This window comes from Rhinopithecus roxellana, chromosome 8 (genome assembly GCF_007565055.1).
Source record: "Rhinopithecus roxellana isolate Shanxi Qingling chromosome 8, ASM756505v1, whole genome shotgun sequence".
Lineage (NCBI taxonomy): Eukaryota > Metazoa > Chordata > Mammalia > Primates > Cercopithecidae > Rhinopithecus > Rhinopithecus roxellana.
The window spans coordinates 107,824,272-107,851,178 of NC_044556.1; the positions used below are offsets into that span (position 1 = coordinate 107,824,272).

Here is a 26,907-nt window from a genome sequence, read left to right on the forward strand (position 1 = left end):
GTTTTGTTTGTTTGTTTGTTTGTTTGTTTGAGATGGAGTCTCTTTCTGTTGCCCAGGCTGCAATGCAGTGGCATGATCTTGGCTCACTGCAGCCTTCACCTCCCGGGTTCAAGCGAGTCTTCTACCTCAGCCTCCTGAGTAGCTGGGACTACAGGCACACACTGCCACGCCCAGCTGATTATTTATATTTTAGTAGAAACAGGGTTTCACCATGTTGCCCAGGCTGGTCTCAGGCTGGTTTCAAACTCCTGAGCTCAGACAGTCCGCCTGCCTCAGCCTCCCAAAATGCTAGGATTACAGGCATGAGCCACCACGCCTGGCCAGTTCTAAAGATTTTAAAGTGGCATTTGTTTCTTTGGGTAATTTATTTCCACCAATCAATAATTGTTGTTAGTGAAATTAAAGTTAACACTGGATATTATTTAATTTTATACTACATACCATTCCCAGAAATGCAACTTGGTAATCTACTTTGAAACTGTAAATTAATAAGAATAGTTTCTTCTAAAAGTTTGTTTGTTGTTATAGCTAGCATGGACATTTAAGATATAACATCTTTTAGATCTTTTCTTATTCTCAAATTATAAGGATTTCAATTTCTATTTTATGTTGGTAACTTATATCTTATTTTAATCATTTATATATGCGGTTACTTTTGTATTTTCTTCTTTTTAAATTAAAATTCTTAAAAAAGTTTACTTATCTCAAGTAAATTTACTTATTCTCAACATTAATAACAAATATGTATTTTTCCAAATGTTGTTTTCTAATGTATTTCTAAAGACTAATAAATGTTTAAGGAGCTCTGCCTGCCTTATATGACCCAAGTTATATAGAATAGCATTTTATAGAATCAGAAGAGACTTGAAAGATTATCTAGTCCAACTTAATCTCTCATCATCTACTCCCAGCCTCCATTCCATCCCCATCCCCAGCACCACATTTTATAGATAAGAAAACGGAAGCCCAAAGAATCCAGGTCATGACTCGAATCTGTTTTCTGACATCAGGTCTAGTGTTTCTACTGTACCCACTCAATAACTTACATGCTTCCAGAAATAGGGAGGTGGACTAGTACTAATGATGAAAGGAAAATACAAAATGGACATAAATAATCAGATGTTTACCAAAAGCTATTTTGTCCAGTGACCTTGAGAACAGAAGTTGGATGGTTAATTGAAAGGTCAAAAAATACATGACAGGTGATGTATATGTGGGGCTAAGACATATTTTTTGTGTGTAAGGATCGCCTGATTTGGCATGCCATGTCATTTGCCCTGGATAAACACCCAAAATACATCTTTTATTGCACCCAATTTTGATTTCTCCAAACCCAGTGAGGACATGAAGACATTTGGGAAACAGCCTTCATGCAGAATTTCCTGTTTTAATGGCCTTGCCCACCAAATCTTTCACATTTATTTCAGGCACACCTAATTGGACAAACTTTTTGTGTTGTGGGGGGTGGAAATTCAGCTTTGTTGAATGTTTCTAAATCATTCCACTGTGTTTTCATAGAATCAGCAACTCTTTTTTTTAACACTCATATTTCTGAATTCATCAACCATGGAATTACGTTTATGTAAGCAGCACACATAGGCTTGGGAAGAAACACGGCTGACTTTAGGAAGTAGAGCACAACTGGTGGGAACACAAGCACCCATTTATGCTGGAGAGCAGCAGTCATTGGCCATAGTACTGAGTGTGCCGTGGACATCATTCATGTATTTGACAGAGGGAGAAGGAAAGAGTTTGTTGTTGGATGATCAGGGTAAGTGGTGCTCCATTTGGAGAGCTTCTACTGTCCTTTGGAAGGAACTACTTGAGTCAGACAAGTACAGATGTACAACATAAGAACTGGTTAAGAAGAATCTGCATTACATTCTCCATGAACTGTCTTTCCTCCTCCTTTTTTTAAGACAGGGTCTCCCTCTTTTGCCCAGGCCAGAGTGCAGTGGCACTATCACTGCTTACTGCAGCCTTAACATCCTGGGCTCCATTGATCCTTCCACCTCAGCCTCCCGAGTAGCTGGGACTATAGGCATGCACCACCACACCAGCTAATTTTTGTATTTTTTATAGAGACAGGGTCTCACTTTGTTGCCCAGGCTGGTCTCAAACTCCTGGGCTCGAGCTATCTGCCCACTTTGGCCTCCAGTTGGGATTATAGGCATGAGCCACTGCACCTGACCATTTTTTTTCTTTGTGTCAGAGAAAGGCCAACTTGGAGGCAGAAGAAAGGGAACTTTTATCTGTTCCCTTTCTGCTTTCTCTGTGCCTGGCTTAAGAACATCAGCCTCAACCCACCCAGAAGCTGGGCCAGTGGAGCTTTTATATACTGAGCAAACCATCCATAGCTACTTGGCAATAAAAGCAGTGGACACTGTTCAGCCTGGAGAATATACCTCATGTACGGGTTGTCAGGCGACCTGCTGCCCCGTTGGGGCTGCCTGGGGCTGCAGCCTGCTTTCTCGGATGGGGAGCTGATCTACTCCTTGCATAAAAGTCACGGAAGAACTACTTTCTTAGAAGACTGAATGGCTGAAAATACAAATAACTTCAGATGGGTTTAGGAAACTCTTGGATTAAGAACCCATGCTTGACCAGGCACAGCGTCTCACATCTGTACTCCCAGCACTTTGGGAGGCTGAGGAGGGTGGATCGCCTGAGTTTGATTTCGAGACCAGCCTGGCCGACATGGCAAAACCCTGCCTCTACTAAAAACACAAAAATGAGCCAGGCATGATGGCACGTGTCTGTAAGCCCAGCTACTCCCGAGGCTGAGACGGGAGAATCACTTGAATTCAGGAGGCAGAGGTTGCAGTGAGCCGAAATTGCGCCACGGCACTCCAGTCTGGGTGACAGAGCGAGACTTCATCTCAAAAACAAAACAAAATCATGCCTCAGTTCTTAAAAGACATTATGAATGCATTAAGACTCATTGCTAAATGAGGAATAAACAAATCAATAGGTAATGAACAACTATTCTCTCTCTAAACTGGGCGAATATAATCCTTCCACTTTTCCTTTTATTTTGGGGGGAGGAAGGGGATCTGAGCATCCATTCCATTTTTCTTCCTTAATTAGGTCTTAGTATCCATCAAGATGGTGATGCATACACTGTCTTAAATAACTACCTGTTTGCTCCTTTGCTACCCTGCTGTGACCCAAAGGGGTGGGGCAGCACTGTTGCAAGTGTGTTTTATAGACAATCCGTCCTTCACAGATAGTCTTTGAAAAAAGGATTGCATGATATCTTAGTTTTGGGATATACCGCGTAAGCTATGTCCTTTTTAGAGAGTCAAAATGTACATTAGGATATTAAAAGCATTGATAAGTCTTCAGAATTATTAACCATTTTTAAAATTTAAGTTATAGTTAAAATAATATAAATAAAAATATTTGTAAACATTTAAAACTTTACAAAGAAGGGTAAGAAGATATGGCATGAAGAGCTTCAAACTTCCCTGTGGGTGGTTGTTGGAGACATGTCACCTAACTAAGCGTGTAAATGGCTCCCTGTGGCATTTCTTAGAGGAGCTAGTTTCTGTGTGGCCTTGTGACCATCTTTCACCCTTCCTGTCCCAACCATGGCTTTTATTTTGACTTTATTTCCCTGATACCATAGTATGCAGCAGGATTCCTGAGTCCTTGCTTCCTAACTCATGGGCCGGGAGAGCTGCTCCTGGCTGTAGCTGCTGCAGGCGTCCGCATTGCTGAACAATGGGAGGTGTCATCCACAGGTGAAGCTTGAGGTGTGGCTCATCCAGGCTCCTGGGACCTTGTCAAGGCATAGGTTTAGACAGAAACAGGTCCTCCAGGGCTTGGTTATGTTCGTTACTAAATCTGGCTGTAGCAAACAAGGAGAGTAAACATCTTTTCTTTATAGTTCATGGACTCTGAAAAGGGATTTTCTGTTGTTCTGTTCTTCCTTCTCAGGAATCTAGAATCATGTGTGAATAGAAGTAGAGAGGTGGTTGGTGTTTGTTCATGTATTTATTTTATTTATAGTTCTTTCACTACATATACATACATTCTTCAGATATGTATTGCGTTCTAACAATGGTAACAGGGGCCTGTGGTGGGCTTCGGGGTTGAAAAGATATGTAACGCTTAACCCTTGTCTCTGAGAATTCACAGTCCGGGTGCTCTTGCCTGAAAGATCTTTTCCTCCCCTGCCTAGAGACCTCGTATCTCCCAAGACCCAGGTCAGCCGTCACCTCCAGTACAGCCTTCCTGAACGCCACTCTCTGTGTTACTCAGTACTTCATTCAGACAGCAGTTTGCTCAAACGTACAGGACATGATAATTATTCTTTGACTGTCTGACTTGTTTAGACTGTGAACTCCTTAAGGACAGGAACCATACTCTGGTCATCTTTGTATCTCTTGCCTGTATTTCAGATCCTGGCCCTTAGAAGGCATTTACTAAATGAATTTATAGTCCTTTTTATCTTCTTTTTTAAAATCATCATATTTTTATCTCCTAAAATTATAGAAGGATAAAAATGAGACAAAAGCAGAACTTGATGTGTATGTGCAACATTTAAAAAATATTTTATAACCTCTCATGTGCATCTTCACGCTTGGAAAACCTACTCAATACATGTGTGTCTAATTACTATTATTAAGTAATAAAAATCTATAGTTTTATTGTATAATGATGCATATCCAGTGGACACTCAATATGTATTAATCACACTATTAACTATGCTTTGATCTCATTAGAACTGGAATGGCCCCCTTGCTCTAGTTCGACTATTTAACAACTCATTGTGTTATTAGTTGATCCTTGTTTTTCAAGGTTTGTAGGTCATGTTTAATGGAACGACTTGCTAAGGTTGTTAGCAGTTACATAAATGACTCTGACTTTACAAAATTTATGATAGCCATTTGGAATGAATTATATATTTTCTAAGCTTTTGGTTTCCCCAGCGGCTGATACATTAAAGAATAATTGGTAAGTTGCAAAATTTGTGACAGTTTTGTTTTTTAAAAAATCAGCTAAATTTGGCCTCTTACATATTGCTAGTGATTTCTGTATCATAGATGAAGGAGACAGCATAGACTTGAGGCTGGGAAACACGTTTCTTCTTTCACATAGCCAGGCAGAACAGCCCTTGGAAGACGGTCCTTGGAAACACATTATCATTTCTTGTTCAAACCAAATATACTTAACTTCTGTATCTCTTCCACTTTAAAATCATTATTTTTGTGACCGATGTCTGGAAGTGCCCCAGTTTTTCCACATGGCCCTTAACACAGAGTGTTAGTGTTGCATTTCCTAGTTCTCATTTTGAATTATGCCACTGTGTTCACTAGCAGGGTTACCTCCTGTTAGGCCGGACTAGATCATGGAGTCCTGGACTCCCTTTGGCTTTTTGCCTAGAGTAGGGAGGCCTCAGTGACTGCAAATGTGGCAATTCGGACAGTCCCTTGGCCCTTTCCCCTTAGGTCCACACTCCCATCTTGGGATTCTGTCTTCTCCACTTCAATAAATGGCTCCAAGGAAGAGCTTGAAAATATGTTTGGGTCTGATTGCCAAATTTCTCACCAGAACTATTCTTTCAGGGTGGGATTTTTGAGGTTGGGTAGGGGCAAGGTTAAAAACATGAGCTTTCTCTAGAGGCTAACATTCCCTGATTCTAGGCAGTTAGTCAGTCCTTTTCCTATGGTTAATGTCTCTGTTTTCTAGCACTTAGAGCACTGTATTCACGGCATTCAATGTCCTTCTCTCATTAGATTGTGAGGTCGTCAGTGTGAACCATGTGTTATCAATCTCCGAAGTCCCAGAATATGAAACTGTATTGAATTAATGAATGATTCTGTAGGAACAGACATTGTTTTCATTTAAAAGTTCTTAGGTAGTGGTTAGGATTAGTATAGGCTGATTCCATATGTGTCCTCAGTTCTTTCTACCACGCCATTAGGGTTTGAACTCCCCTGGCTTCATTAGCTATTTTGCAACTCCTTTAAGCTACTGTATAGTTTGGTTCTTTTGAAACAGAAAACCAGCGAAAAATACAAAAGTGATTGAATACCTATTACATGATAGGAATCCTGCAGACCTTGGAGATATGGAAGATAAATCAGTCCCTGACTTCCAGGGGTTCTTGTCTGGTGGGAAAGCAGGTATTCTAGCCTTGCTAGCCCCTGTTTTAGCAGAGATATGCGTGGACAGCATAAGGTATGTATAACCTGTTTATTTTTGTTTGTTTGTTTTGTTGTATAACCTGTTTTTTTTGCTTGTTTGTTTTGAGACAGAGTCTTGCTCTGTTGCCCAGGCTGGGAGTACAGTGGTGCGATCTTGGCTCACTGCAACCTCTGCCTCTCGGGTTCAAGCGATTCTCCTGCCTCAGCCTCCCAAGTAGCTGAGATTATAGGTGTGTGCCACCACACCTGGCTAATATTTGTATTTTTAGTAGAGACGGGGTTTCACCATGTTGGCCAGGCTGGTCTCGAACCCCTGACCTCAGGTGATCCTTCCGCCTCGGCCTCCCAAAACGTTGGGATTACAGGCATTAGGATTAATATAGCATTTAATTCTAAAATGCTGCTGAAATGACTTGTTGAAAAAAAAGTGTTTATTGATATGACAAAATGTTCAAAATATATCCCCTAAGGGGAAATAGGATATTTTTCATATATCAATAGGATTTATTTCATCTTTTGCACACACAGAAGGTGTATAGTTATAGATCTGTAGATGGATATGTACCCCAAATGTAACATCTTCTTCATACTCTAGCTTGTGTATCTCACACGTGTAGACTCAAATTTTGCCCCATGTCAGTTTGCACATAGAACTCAGCATCTCCTTGAGTTTCCCAAAAGATTTCATAGGCACACATGTACTGCTGATCAGCATAGATTTTACTGAAGATATAAGAAGATGGAAAACATTCATGCCATACCTCCCTTAGAAACAACATAACAATCTCCATTAATACTTAGTTCTCCTTTCCCTGGTCCTTTCCTGGTTGCATTCCCAACTTGGAACTTTTTTTTTTCCTATCTCCCAGTTTCCTTAACCCTATAACTTTCTAATTCTTTGCCTTCTCATATTTCTAGGAGCCAGACATTCCTCACCCCCTTCTATTATGCAGGACCATCCAGTTCTGCCACAACTCTTGCCTTAAATGTGCATATTCAGAGTGGCCTGCATCTTGAGTAAGCACACATTGTACACACGTGCATATGGACACTTACATATATATACTAAAGGAAATTTAAGCCAGGCCCAATGGCTCACGCCTGTAATCCCAGCACTTTGGGAGACCAAGTTGGGCGGCTCACTTGATCTCACCAGTTCAAGATCAGCCTAGACAACATAGAGAAACCCCATCTCTACAAAAAAAGAAATACAAAAATCAGCCAGCTTGGTGGTGCGTGCCTGTAATCCCAGCTACTCAGGAGGCTGAGGTGGGAGGATTGTTTGAGCCCAGGAAGTAGAGGTTGCAGTGAGCCGAGATCATGCCACTGCACTCCAGCCTGGGCAATAGAGCCAGACTCTGTCTCAAAAAGTAAAATAAAAAGTTGATTGTGGCCTGCTAAAGTAATTTTGTAACCCACTAAAGGGTCATGACCCATAGTTAAAAAACCCTTCCATCAAAGGCCCTTTAACAACCACACAGCTGCTGAATAAAATTGTCTCCCTCTTGTTACTTCTCGTTACACCTGCGTGTGCATGCTCATGCATTTCCATGTGTGTGCACACACATACAGACAAGAGGCCACACACCGGAAAGGAATACGGTAGTGCTCTCTGGGATTGCTGGGGTGCCTTCTTCCACTGCACTTTCTGACCATTTCTAAGTTTTCTGCACTGAGCATGTGTTAATTGTGTAAAAGGAAATGCAAACAGTAACAGGCTCAGTTGAGGTTTTTCGTCTTCCCCTTTTCGTTGCCTCCCCTAGTAACCCTTGCAAACAGAGTTAGACTCCTCTCTCTCTTTCTCCGTCGTGCTTTTTTGACTTCTCCCTACCCCTGAGATGATCAATTTTTTTTTTTTTTGAGACAGTAGCTGGCTCTGTTACCCAAGCTGGAGTGCAGTGGTGTAATCACAGCTTACTGCAGCCTCAAACTCCTGGCCTCTAGGGATCCTTCTCCCTCAGCTTTTTGAGTAGCTGACACTGTAAGTGTGCACTATCACACCTGGCTCTCTCTCGCTCTCTCTCTCTCTCTTTCTCTCTCTCTCTCTATATATATATATATTTAGAACTGGGGTCCTACTGTGTTGCCCAGGTTGGTTTTGAACTCCTAGACTCAAGTGATCCTCCTGCCTCACCCTCCCAAAGTACTGGGATTACAGATGTGAACCACTGTGCCCAGCCTGCAATGAGATTCTTATACTGAAATGCATAGGTGGGCTGTGAACCTTCAGAAAATGTATATAAAACTTAATGTTTACTCATTTCTTTTCTGAGAAGCAGATCCAGTTATTCCGTGAGGGCTTCTGTTGTGCTGGGCAAGGTTCTGGGTCTGATCCTTTAGCAGCCTCTCAAAACACTGAAGAACTGAGTGACTCCCCTCACTCTGCTGTTTTCCTTCTTTGGGCTGTGAGTACCACGAGGCAAGGACTTCATCTGTCTTGCTCATCACTGGTTTCCTGCTGCCCGGTACGGTGACGGGAACACAGTAGGCACTCACAAAATGTAGTGTTCTGAGTGACTAGGCATTATGAGGTAGAAAATACATTGATCTTATGACTCTCCTTTTCCGGAGTTGATGAGATATCATGATGTTATTTGAGGGTGCATGAAGTAATCAAAAGTATTCTAGGACTCTGGGAATTCAGACTGGGGATCGCAAAATTTGGAGCAGGTTTCGATTGGCACTCAGGTGGGCATCTGTCTCCCTGTCCCACCAGCTGTACTCTGCAGTCGCTTGTAAATTACCCTCTTCTTGGTGGGCTCGAGGCCCCAGCCCAAGACTGCAGAGTCAGTGCAACATAAAAGTCCAGGTCTCCTGACTCGGAGTCGAGACTATGGCAGCACTCCTGAGCTTGACTTTCCCTTGGCTCCGTTTAATATGGTTCATTTTGTTTTTGAAGGTAGTTTGTTCCATAGAAACCAGACAGGGTGTTGTTTAAATAGTAGGCTGATGTCTCAATGTAACATATTGGCCCACTGAGCTCTACAAGAGTGTGAATCACAAACCCGCCTCTGTACATTTCTGATACAGTGTGAACGTTCTGGATGCAAGAAAATCCCGTTCCGAATGATCAGGTTATCTCATTTTGCCATCAATCGTATCTTGAAATGTTAAGTTGATAGAATAACTGCTGTTCCTGGCTAAATAGTTTCTCTCAACTACAGCAAAATATTTTTTAAATCAGGTAATTCAGCTACTTATCCAAATTTTATTTGGTTTGTTTTCTTCAGACTGTGTATATAATACTGGGACTGAGTGTTTAAAGTTCAGCTCAGTGTGTAGTAGTCCTGTGATAATTTCAGCACATAAAATAAGATGTTTACAAAAGCCAACCTGAGACCGATATTCTCCAGCAGTTTAGCAGCAAATTCCTACTCTGGGTATATAACAATCATTGGGATCTTTCTGTTGGCTTTACATAAACTCAGATTAGTAGTAAAATCTAAGTACCATCCCATTTGGCAAACTCTTAACTTCAAGCAGTCACAAATTTGCTTCTGATTGTGCTTTTCATTCGCACCTAGCTCAGATTTTTGCCTGATGCTTTTTTAAATCCTCTAATTTACATACTGTGGTAAATTTAAAATGAGAACAGATGAATGCTGCTAAACTTTTCTATTTCACTGATGAATATGGTATTTTGCTTTAACTATCTAGCTGTTATATATTCAATGACCTTTAAAACATGAAATAGATACTTCTTTTCATATATACTGTGCAAGATGAATTATTAGTATTGTCTTCCTTTGAAACTATGAAACTGAGACACAGAGGCCAAGCAGAGCATCTGGGAACTGATTTCCATAGGACTAAAATCAGAGTTTCCTATTCCCGGGACTCACACCCAGTCAGCCGGTCAGAGAGGCCTGGTTCACTCACGTTTGATTATCTTGGAAGTGTGGGAGGTAGTGCATCTACTCTGAATGCACTTCTTTCCTTACCCTACAGCCCCAGCGCACCACAGTCTACATCACTGTACCCGATTGGGCATGTTGGAACAAGTATGAGTAAGGGAAGAGGTCGCAGTTTTTGAGTGTCTAATAGGAGTTTGGCTGCAGCTAAGAATATGTTATCTCACATATTGTTGTTAATAATAATAATAGTCGTGTTCTCCAAAGGAGCGAAAGGAGAGTTGGAGAAGTTAAATTATGCAACAACTGAGATATCTAAAGCCCGTGCTCTGTACTATCTTCTGTTTGTCCCTGTTATCTTGTTTAGTGAGCAGCATAGCATTTTGCAAGAGTGGGCCATTCACCTGCTCAGGATTTTAGTCAACGTAACAAATGTGCCATCCACTGTGGTAGGTTTCTGGGGTAATCAGAGAAAACTTCCCAGATACGGTAGAAATAAACTGCTTGACAAAATGAATAGAATCCACCATCACATAATTTTCTAACTGTTCATTTTTTTCAACAACCAAAATCAATATTAATTTTGAAACTATATACACTACTTAGGATTAAAATGCCGTAATTCACAAGACAAGGAAAATCTAGGGCACATTTTAAAAGAAAAGTGTAATTTTGAAAGGAGGAAATCTATTTCAGAATGAAGAAATGAAAACTTTTGAAAGCTTTAACAAAAAATTCCTAGGGAATTTTGAAGTTTTATTTTGCCCTAACATGAAAAAAGTAGGCCAGTTGCTAAACATTAATTGCTTTACTTCCATCTATCTTTATTTGTATTTGTATTTTTTGAGATGGAATCTCACTGTGTTGCCCAGGCTAGGGTGCAGTGGTGCTATGTCATCTCACTGCAATCTCCGCCTCCTGGGTTCAACAATTCTCCTGCCTCAGTCTCCCAAGTAGCTGGGATTACAGGTGTCGGTTACCACGCCCAGCTAATTTTTGTTTTTTTAATAGTGTTGAGTTTCACCATGTTGGCCAGGCTGGTCTTGAACTCTTGACCTCAAGTGATCCACCTGCCTTGGCCTCCCAACATGCAGGGATTACAGGCAAGAGCCACTGCGCCTGGCCTACTTCCATCTATCTTGATCACTCTTGATCATGCTGAGAGACTAGAGGCTCTGAAATTTAATAAATGACCCTAATTCAAAATATTCTACTCCAAATTCAGCTTGATAGAAAGCCAAACTGTTGTCAATATATCTCACTTTTACCAAACCCAACATACATATTTACAAAATAGATTAGTTAAGTAGTCATTCTTCACTTAGCAACATAATTCATTGTAGTAAGTTCCCCTTGTAATGCATATAAATGTGATTTAGTTTATTAGAACCCTCTGTAAGTGCAAAGTACATTTGATAATGTTACTCAACAAATTAGTTTCTCATTTGTCCAAATATTTGGTTAGGCATTGTTGTGGCCCCTAAGGAAGCAAACAAGTGGGTCAGGACGGCCTCTAGATCGGAGGGATGCGTGTTCCAGGAGCAAGGACTGTTGGTGTGGGCTGATCGCTGGTCTACAGGCTGTGGGAGCTCGGAGCATGGACCCAGTCAGTTCAGTCTCCATCATCCTATTTTTCTGGATCTTCCAACTCCTTATTCATCGAATGAACCAGGAGCACGCAGAATTTATCTTGGTGGAAAGCCTTCTCAGTTTTCTCTCCCTGTTTTGGTTTACTGAACAGGGAAGCCTGACATAATTAGGTCTGAGAAGAGTCATCGGGTTCTGCTCTCATCCTTGATCCTGCCCTGGTTGGTAGGGAAATTCTCTTATTAATTCTGTGGCTGGCTTGGGTCATGCAGATGACCCAGGGTCACTGAGCTGTTCAAGTTGTCAAAAGCTAAACGACGTGGGACCATTCTGGGGATTAGTTTAATGAAGCTGCACAAATATAGTCAGATGACAAATTTGGAGATGAAGTGGCAGAGTAAATAGTGTTTTTTAAAAATGCATGCCTCTGAATGTAATAGTAAACCTGATGGGAGGCTCTGCTTAGAGAGAAATTAAGAGTGAGCTATTAGCAATGCCTATATGTTTATTTTCATGTAAATACATCAAGAAAGCTAGATTTTCTTGCTTTTATTTTTATACCAATATGCCTAGGTTAAAGTGGGTCATTCCCAGCATTTAAAAAGGGGGTAGAGGGAGGGCAATTTACTTGGTTTTGGTAAAGGGGCTGGGTATTATTTTTATTTTATTTATGGGGCAATCTTCCATCTTTATCTCTTCATTCTTATTGTGCTTTTCCTGGACCTTGTAATCTGATCATACTTAACTTTCTATTGTAGAATTGGGATGGAATACCTAGAGTTCAGCTTGAAAATCTTTTGGTAGATGCTATATCTTTAATAAATGTTAAATACGGGCATCACACTTTTAAAGAACATTTGTTTTTTAAGGGTCTTTGTGCATTCATCTGAGGAAAAAGCAACCAAATCTGTTTTATTCAAATTCCAAATTCTAGGGGAGCAGATTGTCACAGAATATACAGTGATCAACTTCCAAAAAGGAAAATGGGCGGAAGAATCGTAGGTATTTATCACGCATGCTGGAAACATTAATGCTTTGTGAGGAATCAACAGATCTTCCATTCTCTTTTGGTTGAGTGCACCTTATTTTGTAAAGAATTAATTTATTGATGATTTCCTATTTTTTTCTTTAAGGAAAAATCTTATAAATATTCATATTCAGAATAGCATGTGTCTATTCTGTTGATCCTGAAGCCATAAAAGAAGTTTCATTCTCAGTGTCATATTGACAATGAAAATTATCACAAAACCAAAAATAATTCATGTAAATGTCCGCATTGTTTCATCATTGGTTTTAGATCCAAAGCATCATTCTTTCTGTTTAAAGTGGCCATTCAGAACTGAAATTTTTAAATGACTTATAGGAGCCCTGTAGAAAATATACAGAAAGAATTCACCTTTTAAGTAAAAATACATTTGCTTTGCTTGGCCTGTCAGTTTCCTATTTGCAGTGCTTCCCGTTATTGACTAGCATCATGCATTGAGGATTAGGTTTTCAGATGCCGTGTATTTACTTCTGAACTTCTCTGCTGGTAACAGTCTGTGCATACGTGACATTTGTAATGCTGATGGTTGATTTCAAAGTATGGTATCTAAGTCCAATTTTTCATGCATTTTATGAAGCTTTTGTCCTTAACACATTGATTTAAGTCGCTCAAAATTGATTCTTAAAAGAGAGATCATTTCTATGTTTACATAATTGCAACCTCAAGCGTACTTTGCAAATTTTAGCTGGCACTCTACAATCCCTCTGTTAAGTGGTTATCAAGGGTGGTTATTACCATTTACAATATGAGGAAACCAGGAGACAGGGATTTTATTGACTTACACTGTAAGACAGCATTGCTGCTAGTCTGTTAATATGTGTTTTCTTGTCTTTTCTAAACAGATTTTAAAATTTGGCTTTAATATGCAAGGCATCACTCTCTGTCAGAAATATAATTGTCAGGTGTCCTGGTATGGATAGAGGTCCTGCAGAAACCTTCAGGACCCATCCGAAAATGAAGAAGACACAAGATACAGTTATGTTCTGTCCTCCTCTTGACTTTTGTGTGGGTCAGAGTGAGTTACTAATTTTAGAAGTGTTCTCATGAAGACATCTGACTATTCAGCACACACAATCTTAAGGTCTTTGCTGTAAGAAGCTCAACCATCCTTTAGCCTCCCTGGCCAGGGACCCTGGCCTCTGCTTTTGTGTTTCAGGAATTCTTGGTTCTGACCCTTTCCTTGATTCCCTAATTTCCACAGTTTGACAGCACTGAATGTTGTGTTAAACTACCATGTAAAAATTTCCTGACACCCCTTGCAATAATTGTTATTATATGATATATAATTATGTAAGATGTAACAACTATATAATAATCATCGTTGTAATTCTTATCACTGTTGTAGCAGCAGCTAACTTTAGAGGGTGCTTGCTGTATACCAGCTCCTCTTCTAAGCACTTACCTTTTAAACCCACTGAATTTTCATAACCACCACGTGAAGTGAGTACTAGCAATATCCCCATTTTACCAATGAGGAAAGTGAGGCACAGTGAGGTTAAGTAACTGGCTGAAGGTCACACAGCTACTATGTGATAGATGCCGAACTTGAACCTGGGCAGTGTTGCTGCCCATTCTGGGAAGAAGGGATGCTGCTTTTTGAAGAATCTTCACAATATTTTAGCTCCCATAATAGTAAAAATTTTAAGAAGCTCTTTCTGTGATTCCAATCAGATGTGGCATTGTTTTATATTCCCATTCTCAGTGATCTCTAAATGGCATTCCTGCCACTAAACTGCCACTGTTTTCCTACAAGGGACATCTGATCAGTTTCTGAATTGAGTCCCAGGATACGTGCCTTAAGCTATTGCATGAATCTCCTCTATGCAGGAAATTCTTGTGTTCTGATAGATGGAGAAAAATGTGGTGGAGATAGTAAAATATTACCAGTTTCAAATGTGTTTATGTTACCTTAAATTTGAGGCAGATTATGGACAGTGAGAAGAAAAAGAAGAGGAGCAATAATATGAAATGAAAGAGTGACAGAAAGGACAATTTGGTAAAGCCTTTCCTTCCCATAACGAAAAAAGTAGTCCCTAGTTATTGACAATTCACTCAGACATTACTGTACTTTACAATAGTCTTTCAAGGTTTCTTCCAATTTATGATTGAGGAGGTGGAGGCTCGGAGGGAGGAATTGTGGCTACAGCTGCACAGTCCTAGGAGGGAACGCTAGAATTTAAATAGGTTTGCCTGACTCGAAAGCTGGTGCTGTCACTGAACGACCATAGTATCTTTCTGCCTCTAAAGAGAAGATGGTCCTGTTGGACCTGGAAAATCAGTGGCTAACATGGGGCTTTTCAAGATGCAATAAGATGGAGGAGGCCAGAGGTTCAGCACATGCTGCCAGAAACAAGTCACTGAAGAATGGAGGCATGTTACAGAAAGGCTTGGGGCGTGGGGGGTAGAAATAATTGTACCTAAAATGAAAGAAAACACAACCTTTTGAATGAGTGGGAATGGAAGGTGATACTAAAACATTTAGAAAGCTAAAAAGTTTCTGTTTTTTAAGAGACAGGCTCTTACTCTGTTGCCCAGCTTGGAGCACACTGGCACAATCATAGCTCATGGCAGCCTTAACTCCTGTGCTGAAGTGATCCTCCCACTTCAACCTCCTGAATAGCTGGGACTACAGGCGTACCAACACCCTCAACACCGAAAAATATTTTTATTTTTTCGGGTGATGAGGTCTCACTACATTGCCCAGTCTGGTCTTGAACTCCTGGCCTCAAGTGATCCTCCCGCCCAGGCCTCAAGAAGCTAGTAAGTTTCTCATCAGTTTGCACATGCTCCTGAGTATGCTAATGCTTTTTTTTTTATTACCACTCGGTGGTAATAAATGGTGATGTGGTCATTCCAAGCTGTTTAGGAAAATTTGTGCTACCAAATGTCACTGTCAGTCAGGGGATCATTGCATGTAGGTCTGAGTTTGTTTGTTCTTTTTAAGGCTTTCTCTGCCTTTCTCCCTTCTGTTACCGTGGCAGTATTAATGTTATTGATCTGAGTGGAACATGGTGTTATTCATCAGTGTGACATACATTACATTTGTAAAGAATCTATGTATTAGAACAATTTATCAGGTGTTAATAATTCTCATACGTTTTATTTTTTGGTCACCCAATAAGAAGCCTCTATTGAGATAAAGAGGCATGATTTTTTCTCACAAAATGGATGATTTCTTATTTTAAACACAAAGTGTGTGTAGCGAGCACTACTTTCTCTAGGAGGATCTATGGGAGGATTCCGGTGGCATGTTGGTCAGCCTTCCCTGAGGCGACCCGCGGGAATGGAATTGGTGCCAGCAGGGAATAGTCACGCACAGGCCACCCAACTGACAACGTGACTGATCACCAGGCCAGCCATGTCAAAACTGGACATTTCCTGTTCGCAGACAGTTGAAGCAGGTCCATCTTGAAGAACATCTGATTGGACATTTAAAAATGGATAAAGATGATTCAGAGGACAAAAAGCCCAGTTTTCCATTTTCACGAGCTATAGGTAGAGTAGCCCTAGGTGACCAGAACAAAGTGTGACCGAAGCATGTTTATTATTAAGAAAGAGATGGAAATACTGGAGATGGGCATTGGCTTAACTCTATTTCAGTAATGTTGTGGTCACACCAGTAAGTCCCCAGCTTCCCTCTCCCCTGTGTAGCTTTTTCTCCTTTTTCTATTTGTTGCACCCCTGATGGCAGCGTGTTAGGCTTGCTCCGTTTCTCAGGTGGTGGAAGTCCGTGGCCTCTTAGCCTGTGCCTCCCAGCACACCTGAAGAAAACCACAATTCCCAGAGAGGCACTGACGCTTGTATCTTATTGCTTAATTATTATACCTATTTATTGCTACTTAGAACATTGTCAGCTGTTGAGAAAAGGTAATTATCACTAGTCAAATGAAAAACACTTTTTTGGCTGCCTTACGGATACACATTTTACTGGTACCTTGATACATAATGAAGCCTGATAGCAAAACTTTTGCTTGTCTCTCCTTCAAGCCACAGCTGTTTCCCTGCTAAATTCATCCCATCTGTCTTCCCTTCCGTAAAGCTGTAGGCAGTATAGCATAAGTACAGAAGCAGTTCAGTGCTATTTTGGATAAACATAGCTGAAATTTGAATCTTTGCCATTTGCGATGCACACATTTTGTTTTACTGCTGTAAAGGGAGCTGTCAAAATACAACTACATGGATAATTTACTAAAATGCAGTCAAATATAAGGTTGATCAAAGGGAGAGTACATTGGGTCACTCTGACTATTCCAGTCTGTGCTCTGAAAGGTGTCACTGACCTCGAGGTCCCCATGAATTCTGTTTGGGGAGAGTTAGCATCTGAAGTCTTTGCTTTAATCCTGCAGCATGGTTTTGAGGAGTTACCAGTTCCTTGTAACTGTGTCTGTGGCATGACTTTCAGAGTCTTTAAGAGGCTTCAGAAGTCCATTTTCTTCATCTTCAAAAAATTTGCACTGGTGAGAGATGTTTTCTTTTTCTTGGCACAGCCAGACGGAGCTGAGCTACATGACCATTCTGCTGAGTTCCGACATTTATTTCATTGGAACCTTTGTTACCACTGAGGCAGTCTGTTTCGTTTTCATCCCATTCCTTATTTCTGGACAATTGGTGCATCTAAATGTACCATGGTACATTTTTAAAACTCAATACTATACAATGCTTTAGAGTCGAGGGAGATGTTTTCTTGAATGAATTCCTCTTCTGAATTCTAAGAAGGTTCACCTGGCCCACAGCCCTCACACACATATTTACTGCTTTTTCCCATGTGCAAAGGTCTTTTCCAAGCCCAAAAAGGTCATGACCTCTTTGAGGGGAAGGGCTAATACCTAATATATTTTGGTAGCCACTGTGGTCAGAGCTCATAAGAGGTACTTGGACTTCAGGTAAGTGAAAGACAACATCTTTGGGATGAGATCTTATCCCATTGGTTCTTTACTCTAAGATTTCCCTTTATTTTACCCTCTCTCCACCACTTCTCAACCCTGCATCAGTGTAGCACAGAGGGAATGCAGGGGGCTGCAGGGAAGGTGTGGAGGCCAGGCCAAGGATTGGGTCCACTACTTTCTGCCCTTCCCCATTTGCCAGAACTCAGTCACCTGGCTCACCCAACTGCAGGAACTGGGATGCATGATCTAGAAGAGGAGGAACCTGTGGAGTGCTGAGCTCCAGTGTTCTTGTCGCTATCATCCCTGCCTCTAAAAATAACCCTTCATAAACAAATGATAGCAAAAGTCATCTCGTGCATATAAAGACATGACAGAAAGCAATATCTTTTTAGGTAAGGGGCTGTGTGGCTATGAAAGTAGGGACAGTAATCAGTGAGGTTTCGCTCCTAACGCTGTCATACACACATCTTTTTCACAAATGTCATCTTGCTAACGACTATGCAACCTCCTCGGAGTGCAATCTTGGCTGTCTTGTTCTCCACTGTATCCCAGCGCCCAGTAAAGAAGACATTGTAGGTGCTCAGAAAATATTTGCCGAGCAAAAATGAATGCATGAATAGTAGAACAAATTTACATTGCATTTTTTTTTTCACATTATCTTAAAATTCCTACCTTTGGTACAGCCAGAAGACACCGGCATCTATGTGTGCATTGTGCTTCAACAGCTTTAGCAAAATCACAGTGCTGTCGGGTCTCCAGCTGCTGCCAGTGAAATTGTTTACCTGGAAGGTCCCCAAGGCCTCTTCTGCACCAAGGCATTTGCCTTCTCTCATCTAGTTTTCTTTTGGCAAAGAAAAAAAAAAACCCTATGCTCTTTGGAAGATAAAAAAAAAGTATATGACTGTCACACATGCAACCAACTCTCTGCTTCGACCAAAGGTGGAAATGGTTTTGTCAGTGGTTCTTTGAAAGCTGTTTATTTTAAAAGATAAATAAATCTTTCCCCTTACCCTGTGAGAACATCTGATCCAGGGCCAACAGGAGCTTTCAAAAGACAGTCAAGTCCACTGATGCTGTTCTGAAAAATGCATTCTTTCATTCAGCAGCTGCATGTGTTGGACCCTATGCTGGATGCTATGGGTGCCAGCAGGATTCAGTCCTGACTCTCCTGACTCTCAAGGAGCTGACATTTTCAGTGCAGGAGGCAGACGGTCATAGTGCACTGTGGTAAGAGCCATGTATAGGGTACAGAAGAAGGAACAGGTAAGCATGAGGAGACCAAGAGGGGCTCTGTAGAGTGGTGACACTTGATGGCTAGGGAGAGGCAGTGTATGCAGAGGAGATTAAGGCCCTTTCTCTTCTGATATTTTTTTGGATTGCACACTTTAGAAAACGATTTTAGACTTAAGACCCACAATGAGAAGAAGCACATGACTTCTGGCTGACAGCCCTGACATCCCCAATATGCGGGCATGATTCTGTGCCTTGCTGGACCTCCTGAGTGCCCAGCCAGCCAGCCGGGGCTGCTCCTGTGTCTGTCCAGCCCCAAGACCAGCCTGATGGAAGCCGCTTCCTATAATGCCTAATGTAGCACAATCCACTCACAGTATGGGTCTAAAGCCAGATTTTTATCTTGGGAGGGAAAAAATAATATATGTGACAAAAATGTTATCCATGGTAATATTACTCATTAAATTCACCATATGATTAGTTTTTTGAGTTTTTTAGTAATCCACTGACATCTTCTCCCCGTCTTTGTGACAAGTCCAGAGCCTGTGCCTTTGACTCTGTTTGCATGGGTGGTACTCCGACATCTTTGATAGGGAGGGTAATGAGACCATTCTGCCAATAGGGCACATGGCCACATAGACCGTTTAAATAATGACATCTCTTGGCAATACCCATCCAAGGGATGGATGTGAACTCTTGGTGTTCCTGTGAGAGCCAGCAGGGGTAGGTGCCACTGGCTAGAGAGAAGGCTGAAAATAACCCCTCATTCAGAGCCTTGTGTAGAAAGTTGGGTTGTTCTGCTCATGTCCTCTTGACCCAAAATTGTTAACATGGTTGGATGAAATAGTGTTCCTAGAGAGGAACAGAAGTGGCTATCAAAATTAACATGGCCCTGTTTGACACCTGATCCTAAAAGTGATATTTATTTTTGTCAATTACAGTTGGAAGCATGTGGTGGCATTGATGGTGCTTTTTCTGAATGTTGTACACTTAGGTTTTCCAGTTACACGAATTGTTTTGGGGGAGCTTATACACCTGTTCCCATCCTCTAGGGTGGGCTAGTTGCTATGTTATGAACTTTAACCTTTGCATATACCTCTGTTTTATTCATGGGAGGTCACAACTTGGTAATTCTATCTGGTATTCAAGCAGATTATTACAAGTGCTTAGAAGACTAACATAGTTAGCATTTGATTTGAAAGAGACAAAGACCAATGAATAGTTCTCTGAAACTATACTTAATATTTCATCAGGCAAGTAAGGTTGCTGCCACTTAGTTAACTGGGATGCCAAGGAATTGCTAAAAAAATCAAATTAGTACACATTATTACACATATTTACACACATTGAACTATTTCAAACCAGTATTGCTGGAATAAAGACAAACTAATACTGTGTATTTACATAACACCATAACACCTTTCATCAGAAAAATCTCAAGCCTTCGCACACAAACCAAGCCGCACAACACCCTGTGAGGTGTGTGGGAAGTGAGGTAGAACAATGAACAAGAAGCTGATGAAGGGAAAAGGCAGGCAGGCAAGCGTGCTTGCATAGGGTGAGCGAGACTCCTGCTGGATGACCCACTGCATTCAGGTCCTGGTCGCCCCATCTTGAGGACATCTAGATTGAAAGCTCCAGTACCTGTCACAGCTGATGATAGACTTGAGTATTCTTCCAGGTGTTGTTTTTCCATTCTAATGTCTGCATTTGCATTGAATTGACTGGGCAGAGATACAGCATTCCACCTCTAGGGGGCTGTAACAGTGACTCCCAGTGTGACTGATCATTTGATCATTCTTTCACTTTCCCTAGGGCCGACTAAATACAGTTTCCTTTCTTTTTCCTTAGCCAGATGTTTTTTTACTCAAGTGTGACAGTTTATTCTCTAGAAATGCCTAGAGATGGCTGGGTACATGCTAGTCCCTGGCAAAGGCATGGGTGAGTCATGGTCTCTTTTGGGAGGGTCAGGGTTGGTGGGAACAAATTCACGCCCAGGCCTGCCTCAGTGGCTGCCATGCCCAACGCCTCCCATGACAGGCCTGGCCTGGCACCGTGAGCAGAGAGAGCTGACCAGGCCTTCTGTGGAGCATCTGAGACAGGCCTGGAGCTGGAGGCAGTAGCGTGCCAGGAGAACCAATGTGAACACAGGGATAGCAACAGGCCAATGGGAGTCGTGAATTTTGCTTTTAGGATTTTGGAAGAGCATACATTAACATCTTTAAATCAATTTTGAATGGACTCTTCTATTGCATATTCAAAAAGTTTAGTCCTAACACTTAGTACTCATTCAGTTATCCCATGCAAAGGATTTATTCACCTCATCCTTTGAGAAAAAGAACTTTCTGTATGTTAGTCTTTCACACAGCCTCTGCTTCGGCTTCACCTTTCAGATTTTCAGATAATTTAGGTGTCACAGATACCCACGATAGGATCGTTTTTCAGACACTATAATTTAAATGTCTCTGAAATGTAATAAATAGAGCTTTGTCTGGGTTTTGGAATAATGTTTTCTTCCCAAACAGCTGTTCGTTTGTATTAACAGTTTTTTCTGTCTCTAACAGAAAGGCAGCATTTCTTTTTTATGTCTAATCTCATCTGCCTTTTCATCATGTTAACTGTGTTCAGTCTATTGTGGTATTATTATTATTATTATTTTTTTTTTTTTTTTTTTTTGAGACGGAGTCTCGCTCTGTCGCCCAGGCTGGAGTGCAGTGGCCGGATCTCAGCTCACTGCAAGCTCCGCCTCCCGGGTTTACGCCATTCTCCTGCCTCAGCCTCCCGAGTAGCTGGGACTACAGGCGCCCGCCACCACGCCCGGCTAGTTTTTTGTATTTTTTAGTAGAGACGGGGTTTCACGGTGTTAGCCAGGATGGTCTCGATCTCCTGACCTCGTGATCCGCCCGTCTCGGCCTCCCAAAGTGCTGGGCGTGGTATTATTTTAATATCCTGGTGTACCACAGGCAGATGACTAGCGTGACCTCAGGGCTTTCTGAAGATACCCCTCATTTTTCCATAGCCTGTTCTAGGGCAGACTGTCACTCTCTCTCTTAGTGGGGCTGGTTAATTTCATTACCTATTCAATTCTTCTGAGACCATTCTGGTAAAAGCGTTGCAATAGCAATGCAGTAGGAGCAAGTCTTTTCTCCTGTATTTAACTGGCAAAGCAAAGGACTTTAGTTTTCATTTTGGGGGCCCAAGTTAACACCCAAAGGATGGCAATTTGTGAGGCCATGATAAAGATGGTGAGAACTGGCATTTGATATATAGCAACATTTGATTTATTTGATATCTTTGATCTTCTAACAACCTTGTGACGTAGGTAGAAGAATTATTGGTAAAATTAAATTTTACTTTGAAGAAATTCAGGCCCAGAGAGGCTAAATGTCGCAGATTCCTGTGGCTGGTAGGCTGGGCCTCATACCCTGTCCTACTTAATGCCTCTGAGACTCATCGAAGAGAAGAGTAGTTAACAGTGCGGGTTCTGAACCCAGACAGTTTAAGTTCAAATCCCGTCTCTACTATTTCTGTGCCATGCCATTTGAGGGCAAGCTCCTTAACATGGGCGTCAACTTCTTCCTCTGTAAAATTGTAACAGTTGTGTTACCTGTGTCCAGTCTTCTCTCAAGGACTGAATGAGTTATTACACAGAAATGTTAAGAACAGTGCAGGGCACATAGTAAGTACTCAACAAACATTAGCTAGGTGAATTGTTTAAAGTGTCCAGCACAGGAAGCAGCCTGTAATAGGAAATCAGCTTGTGTTATGCCTGGGAGGTGATATTCCACAGGTCCTATTCAGAATAGACAAGCTGACTAAGGAAGGTGCTCAAGTCCGGCAGGGAAAGTTCATTCTGCCCGTACTGTTAGCAGAGTTAGAATATAACAATACTTCTGTTTTTGCGGTACAACCCAGGACTATTCCAGCCTATTAAATTAATGAGAGGCAAATAATTGACAGTGTCTGCCACTGGGGAACCAGGTCTCACTCTGGGTGGAGCAGTTAATATGCAGGTCTCCACTCTGCAGGGACGGGAGTGCCGCTTCCACATGCTGCATTCCAGAATCCTTTCTAGATGCCTTCAAGATTTATACCCTTGAAGTTGGAAACCTGTGGGGCACCTTGTGCCCAGACAGCACTAAATTCCAAGTAACGCATCTCCATTCACAACCTATTGTGCACAGACCCTCCTGGACACTGCTATTGACCATTGACTGATTATGTGATCAAAGATTGATGAATCTGGAAGCCCTGGGGGGTAGCAAAGGCTTTCATTTTTTTGTTTGTCTTTTTAAATCCTGTTCCATGTTCCACTTTGAACTGGATTGAAGTCAGCAGTGAAATCAGGAGTGTGGAAGCTGTGGTACCAGAGGAGAGAACCAGTGAGAGAGACTTGGCTTATGGCAATCAGTCCAGCTCCAGTCAGATTAAGGAGACACCAGTGAGGGAGTGAACAGAATGATAGAGAACAACCCAGCTGAGATTCCAGCATCTTTGTCTTCTATCATCAGATACAAGAGGAGAGTTCACAAGAGAAGCCTAGTGGCTTCATTTAGAGAGAGTTGTCTGGTTAAGCACATATGTACACCAGAAATCCACATTTGAGTTCCACCGGTTTACATTTCTTCATGTCAGCATCTGATCAGGAACCTCCAAATGTTCTAGCCTCCTTTGCAAATAATTTTGATTTGGAAGCCTTCTCTGGATAGTTCACTTTTACTGAAAGACTATTCTCTTGGTAAGAAATTTCTGACAATTTTAGTGATGTTAAATCAGATTCCACATATATAATGACAGCTTTGTTGGTGTGTATTCGTGTGTGAAACATTGAAACACATGTCATGTCCTGCCATCTTATAAAGAACACTGCCTTAATTTTTAACTATGCTGTAGGGAGCACCCAGCATTCATACACATGTATGAGTGTGTGTCAACATACATAGGATGATTGAACCATGAACTCTGTAAAGTTTGGTAGCATACACAGAAATTTAGTAAGGAAAGGATTTTTGTGCTACAAAACTTCCTTGTCAAATGCCCAGTAGCTTTAGATGAGTTCCACCCAAGAACATTGTTGTATGGACAAAAGAGAACAGGATTTTCCAGCCATTGCTACAATAATAGGTTTAGAAGACAGATCTGGGATCGTGTTCCAGCTTTACCACTTACTACCCGTGTGAACTTAGGCAAGATATTGTAGCATCTCCCAGCCTCAGTTTCCCGCTCCATAAAATGAGGATCATAATATTATCAATAATACCTTCTTCAAAGGGTTGATGTTAATTTTTTTTTTTTTTTTTTTTTTTGAGACAGAGTCAGCTCTGTCACCCAGCTGAAGTGCAGTGGTGTGATATTGGCTCACTGAAACCTCCGCCTCCTGGGTTCAAGCAATTCCCCTATCTCAGTGTCTCAAGTAGCTGGAACTACAGACGTCCACCACCACGCTCAGCTAATTTTTGTATTTTTAGTAGAGATGGTGTTTCACCATATTGGTCAGGCTGGTCTCGAACTCCTGACTTCAGGTGATCCACCCGCGTCGGCCTCCCAAAGTCCTGGGATTAAAGGAATGAGCCACCGTGCCCGGCCCGATGTTAAGATTTTAAAATGGGGCCAGGTGCAATGGCTCATACCTGTAACTCGGTGCTTTGGGAGACCAAGGTGGGAGGATCACTTGAGCCCAGGGGTTTGAGGCTGCAGTGAGCTGTGATCACGCCAGTGCACTCCAGCCTGCATGACAGAGGAAGACCCTGTCTCTAAAAACATTAATTAATACAAATAAAATGGCTGAAAAAGCATTTAGCACAGTAACTGCACATAGAAAGGGCTCAATACATACTGTTTATTGCTTTTGCTATTTTTATTGCTGAATCACAATGACCTCATTCATTAGATAGAAGAAATACTTCCTACAGTAACAGAGCTGGGTGTCAGAGTTGACTGAGCTAATGTATGTGAAAAGCACTTTGTATATACTGTGAAGCACCCTGTGAAAATAATGATTGTATGTGTATTTACTGAGGATCTACTAAGCGCCAGTCACTTTATATACTCTCCAATTCTCACAACAATCTTGTGAGAGACAATAGTATTATTTTATATGGCAAATGGGGAAACAGGCTTACAAGGATTTGCTTAGGATCATGCTCAGATTTCGACCCAGATCTGTTTTATTTTAAATTCAAATTGATCCTTCTACATAGCCACATATCAATGATGATAACCTTGAGAATTGCTAATAATAGTTTCTTGACTTTATTAATGGTTGAATTGGACTCATATTATCTAGTTTAGGCTGTTTTGTCATTTTTTTGAGTAGTATAGCATCCACTGCTTGCTTTTTTTGTTAAAATATATGATTTTGATGAAATGCACTTAATACATCCTCACTCACAAATTGTGTATGTAGCTACCTACAAAAAATATTTGTACCACTAAGTCCTTGGCTATGAAGGGAGTTCCAAATAAAAGAACATGTCAGCAGAGTCCTAGGCAATGGCAGTGTGGTTGAAATACACACGCTGTCCTCAAGGTGAATAATTTGAAGGGCATACTTTTTTGAATGGATAAATTCTGATTTTTATTATAATTTTCAATGCTTTTTCAGTCACTCCTCATGTTTTTACATTTTAGTTACATGAATTTTCATTCATATTGTGGATTACAAGTAAACTGAATTTACAATTTGATGCCCCTGCCTGCATACTAATGATAACTAGCTTATTGCTCACCAGCTCACAGTGATCTGCTCAGATTGGCATATTGGACCCTGGGCATATTCATGAGGTAATGTATCTGCCTGCAAGTGCATGTGTGCATCTGGAACCTAGCGTATTGTAGGGAGATAGGCATGGCCTTTTCGGTTTGGTCCCTTCCTAGCTACAGGGCTTTGTGAACGTGTTCTTTTTTTTTTTTTAATCTTCTAAGCCTCAGTCTCCTCATCTATTAAATTGGAATAATGATACCCATCTCTCAGAATTTCTTGGCAAGTAAAGGGTGCTTCAGATAACGTGCACCATACTCAAAACGTGTAACTTCCCTTTCCACCCTTCTTTGTTACAAAACACAAGCAAGTGTAGCAACAGTAGAATATTTGCTTTGCCTTTTCACTGGATCATAGTCCCACACACATGAAAAACCATGTCTGGTTAACCAACCCAAGGTCTAAACAGATTTACAAGGAGACCAGATGCTTCGCCTTTCACCTGCCTGAGATGAAGGCACCAATGAGGCTGTCCCATGTGTGCAGTGCCTTCTGCCCAGATGTGGCACAAGTGCTCCAGCTGCCCCTGACGAGGCTGGGGCCTCAGAATCCCCTTTGCTCTGCCTTTTGGGTTTTTGCCGCTAAAGCATCCTGGCCATCGTCACTCACAGGTGCTTACCAGGTCTCCCTTCTAGTCCAGAGGAAACCCATACTTTCCACCTGTGTCTTTCTGATCCCTGGCCTGATGGAGTATTTTTCTAATGCCCCCACTTTTCCCAACTGCTCTAAGTTACAAATGGCCAGATTTCAGTCATTAGGAGAGTAGGATTTTTTTTCTTTTCCTTTTCCTTTTCTTTTCTTTTTTTTTTTTTTTTTTTTTTTTTTTTTTTTTTTGCAGCCTGTCTCACTGGGGGCTGGATTCCAAGGAAGCAGCCCGTGCACTCACAGGCCAGGAGAGCCAGGATTTCAACGGTGTCAACAATCTTTGCTCATCATACCAAAAAAGCCCTGTGTCGGTGCCGACTCATTAGCATACAGCCGTGCTGTGCTTGCTAACAAAGCAGGCTCTGGGTATCTGCTAGTTTCTCAGCTTGTCTGTCTTCCTTGACCGAAAAGAAGAGAAGAAATAGATTCAGGCAAGGGTGCTGTCCCCCTCCTGTGGCAAGAAAGCATCACAAGGATTCCCAGAGAGAGCAAGCTTTAAAGTGATTTTAAAGTCACCATCCTTGGAAGAAAGGAGACTGTCCACCCTTTTGTTTTTCTGATCTTCTTTTATAGCATCAACAAGCAAAAAGAAAAATCGCTATGTTCTCCAGTTAAAAATGATCGAGCCTTGAATGCTTCCTGGTCATCTTTCATTGTTGTTGTTGTTGTTGTTGTTAGAGTGCATAAGAAGAAATATCTGTATAGGCAGAGGTACACAAGCATGCTCTCCCCTCGGTCTGTCTCTCTATCC

General features: G+C 41.4%; 1 protein-coding gene across 8 annotated transcripts in view; it reads left to right on the plus strand.

Annotated features, from left to right (window-relative positions):
- Positions 1-26,907, plus strand: part of SDCCAG8 (serologically defined colon cancer antigen 8) — a 253,354-nt gene that overhangs the window by 197,086 nt on the left and 29,361 nt on the right. Inside the window, exon 17 of one of the 8 annotated variants that reach the window (XM_030935738.1) lies at positions 6,055-6,186. The exons of 6 other annotated variants lie outside the window; for them this stretch is intronic. In XM_030935738.1, the coding sequence (XP_030791598.1) occupies positions 6,055-6,186 (132 nt within the window). Of the gene's footprint in view, positions 1-6,054; positions 6,187-18,624; positions 19,650-26,907 lie in introns of those variants that run through there. One more of the 8 variants, XM_030935739.1, reaches the window with a different exon arrangement.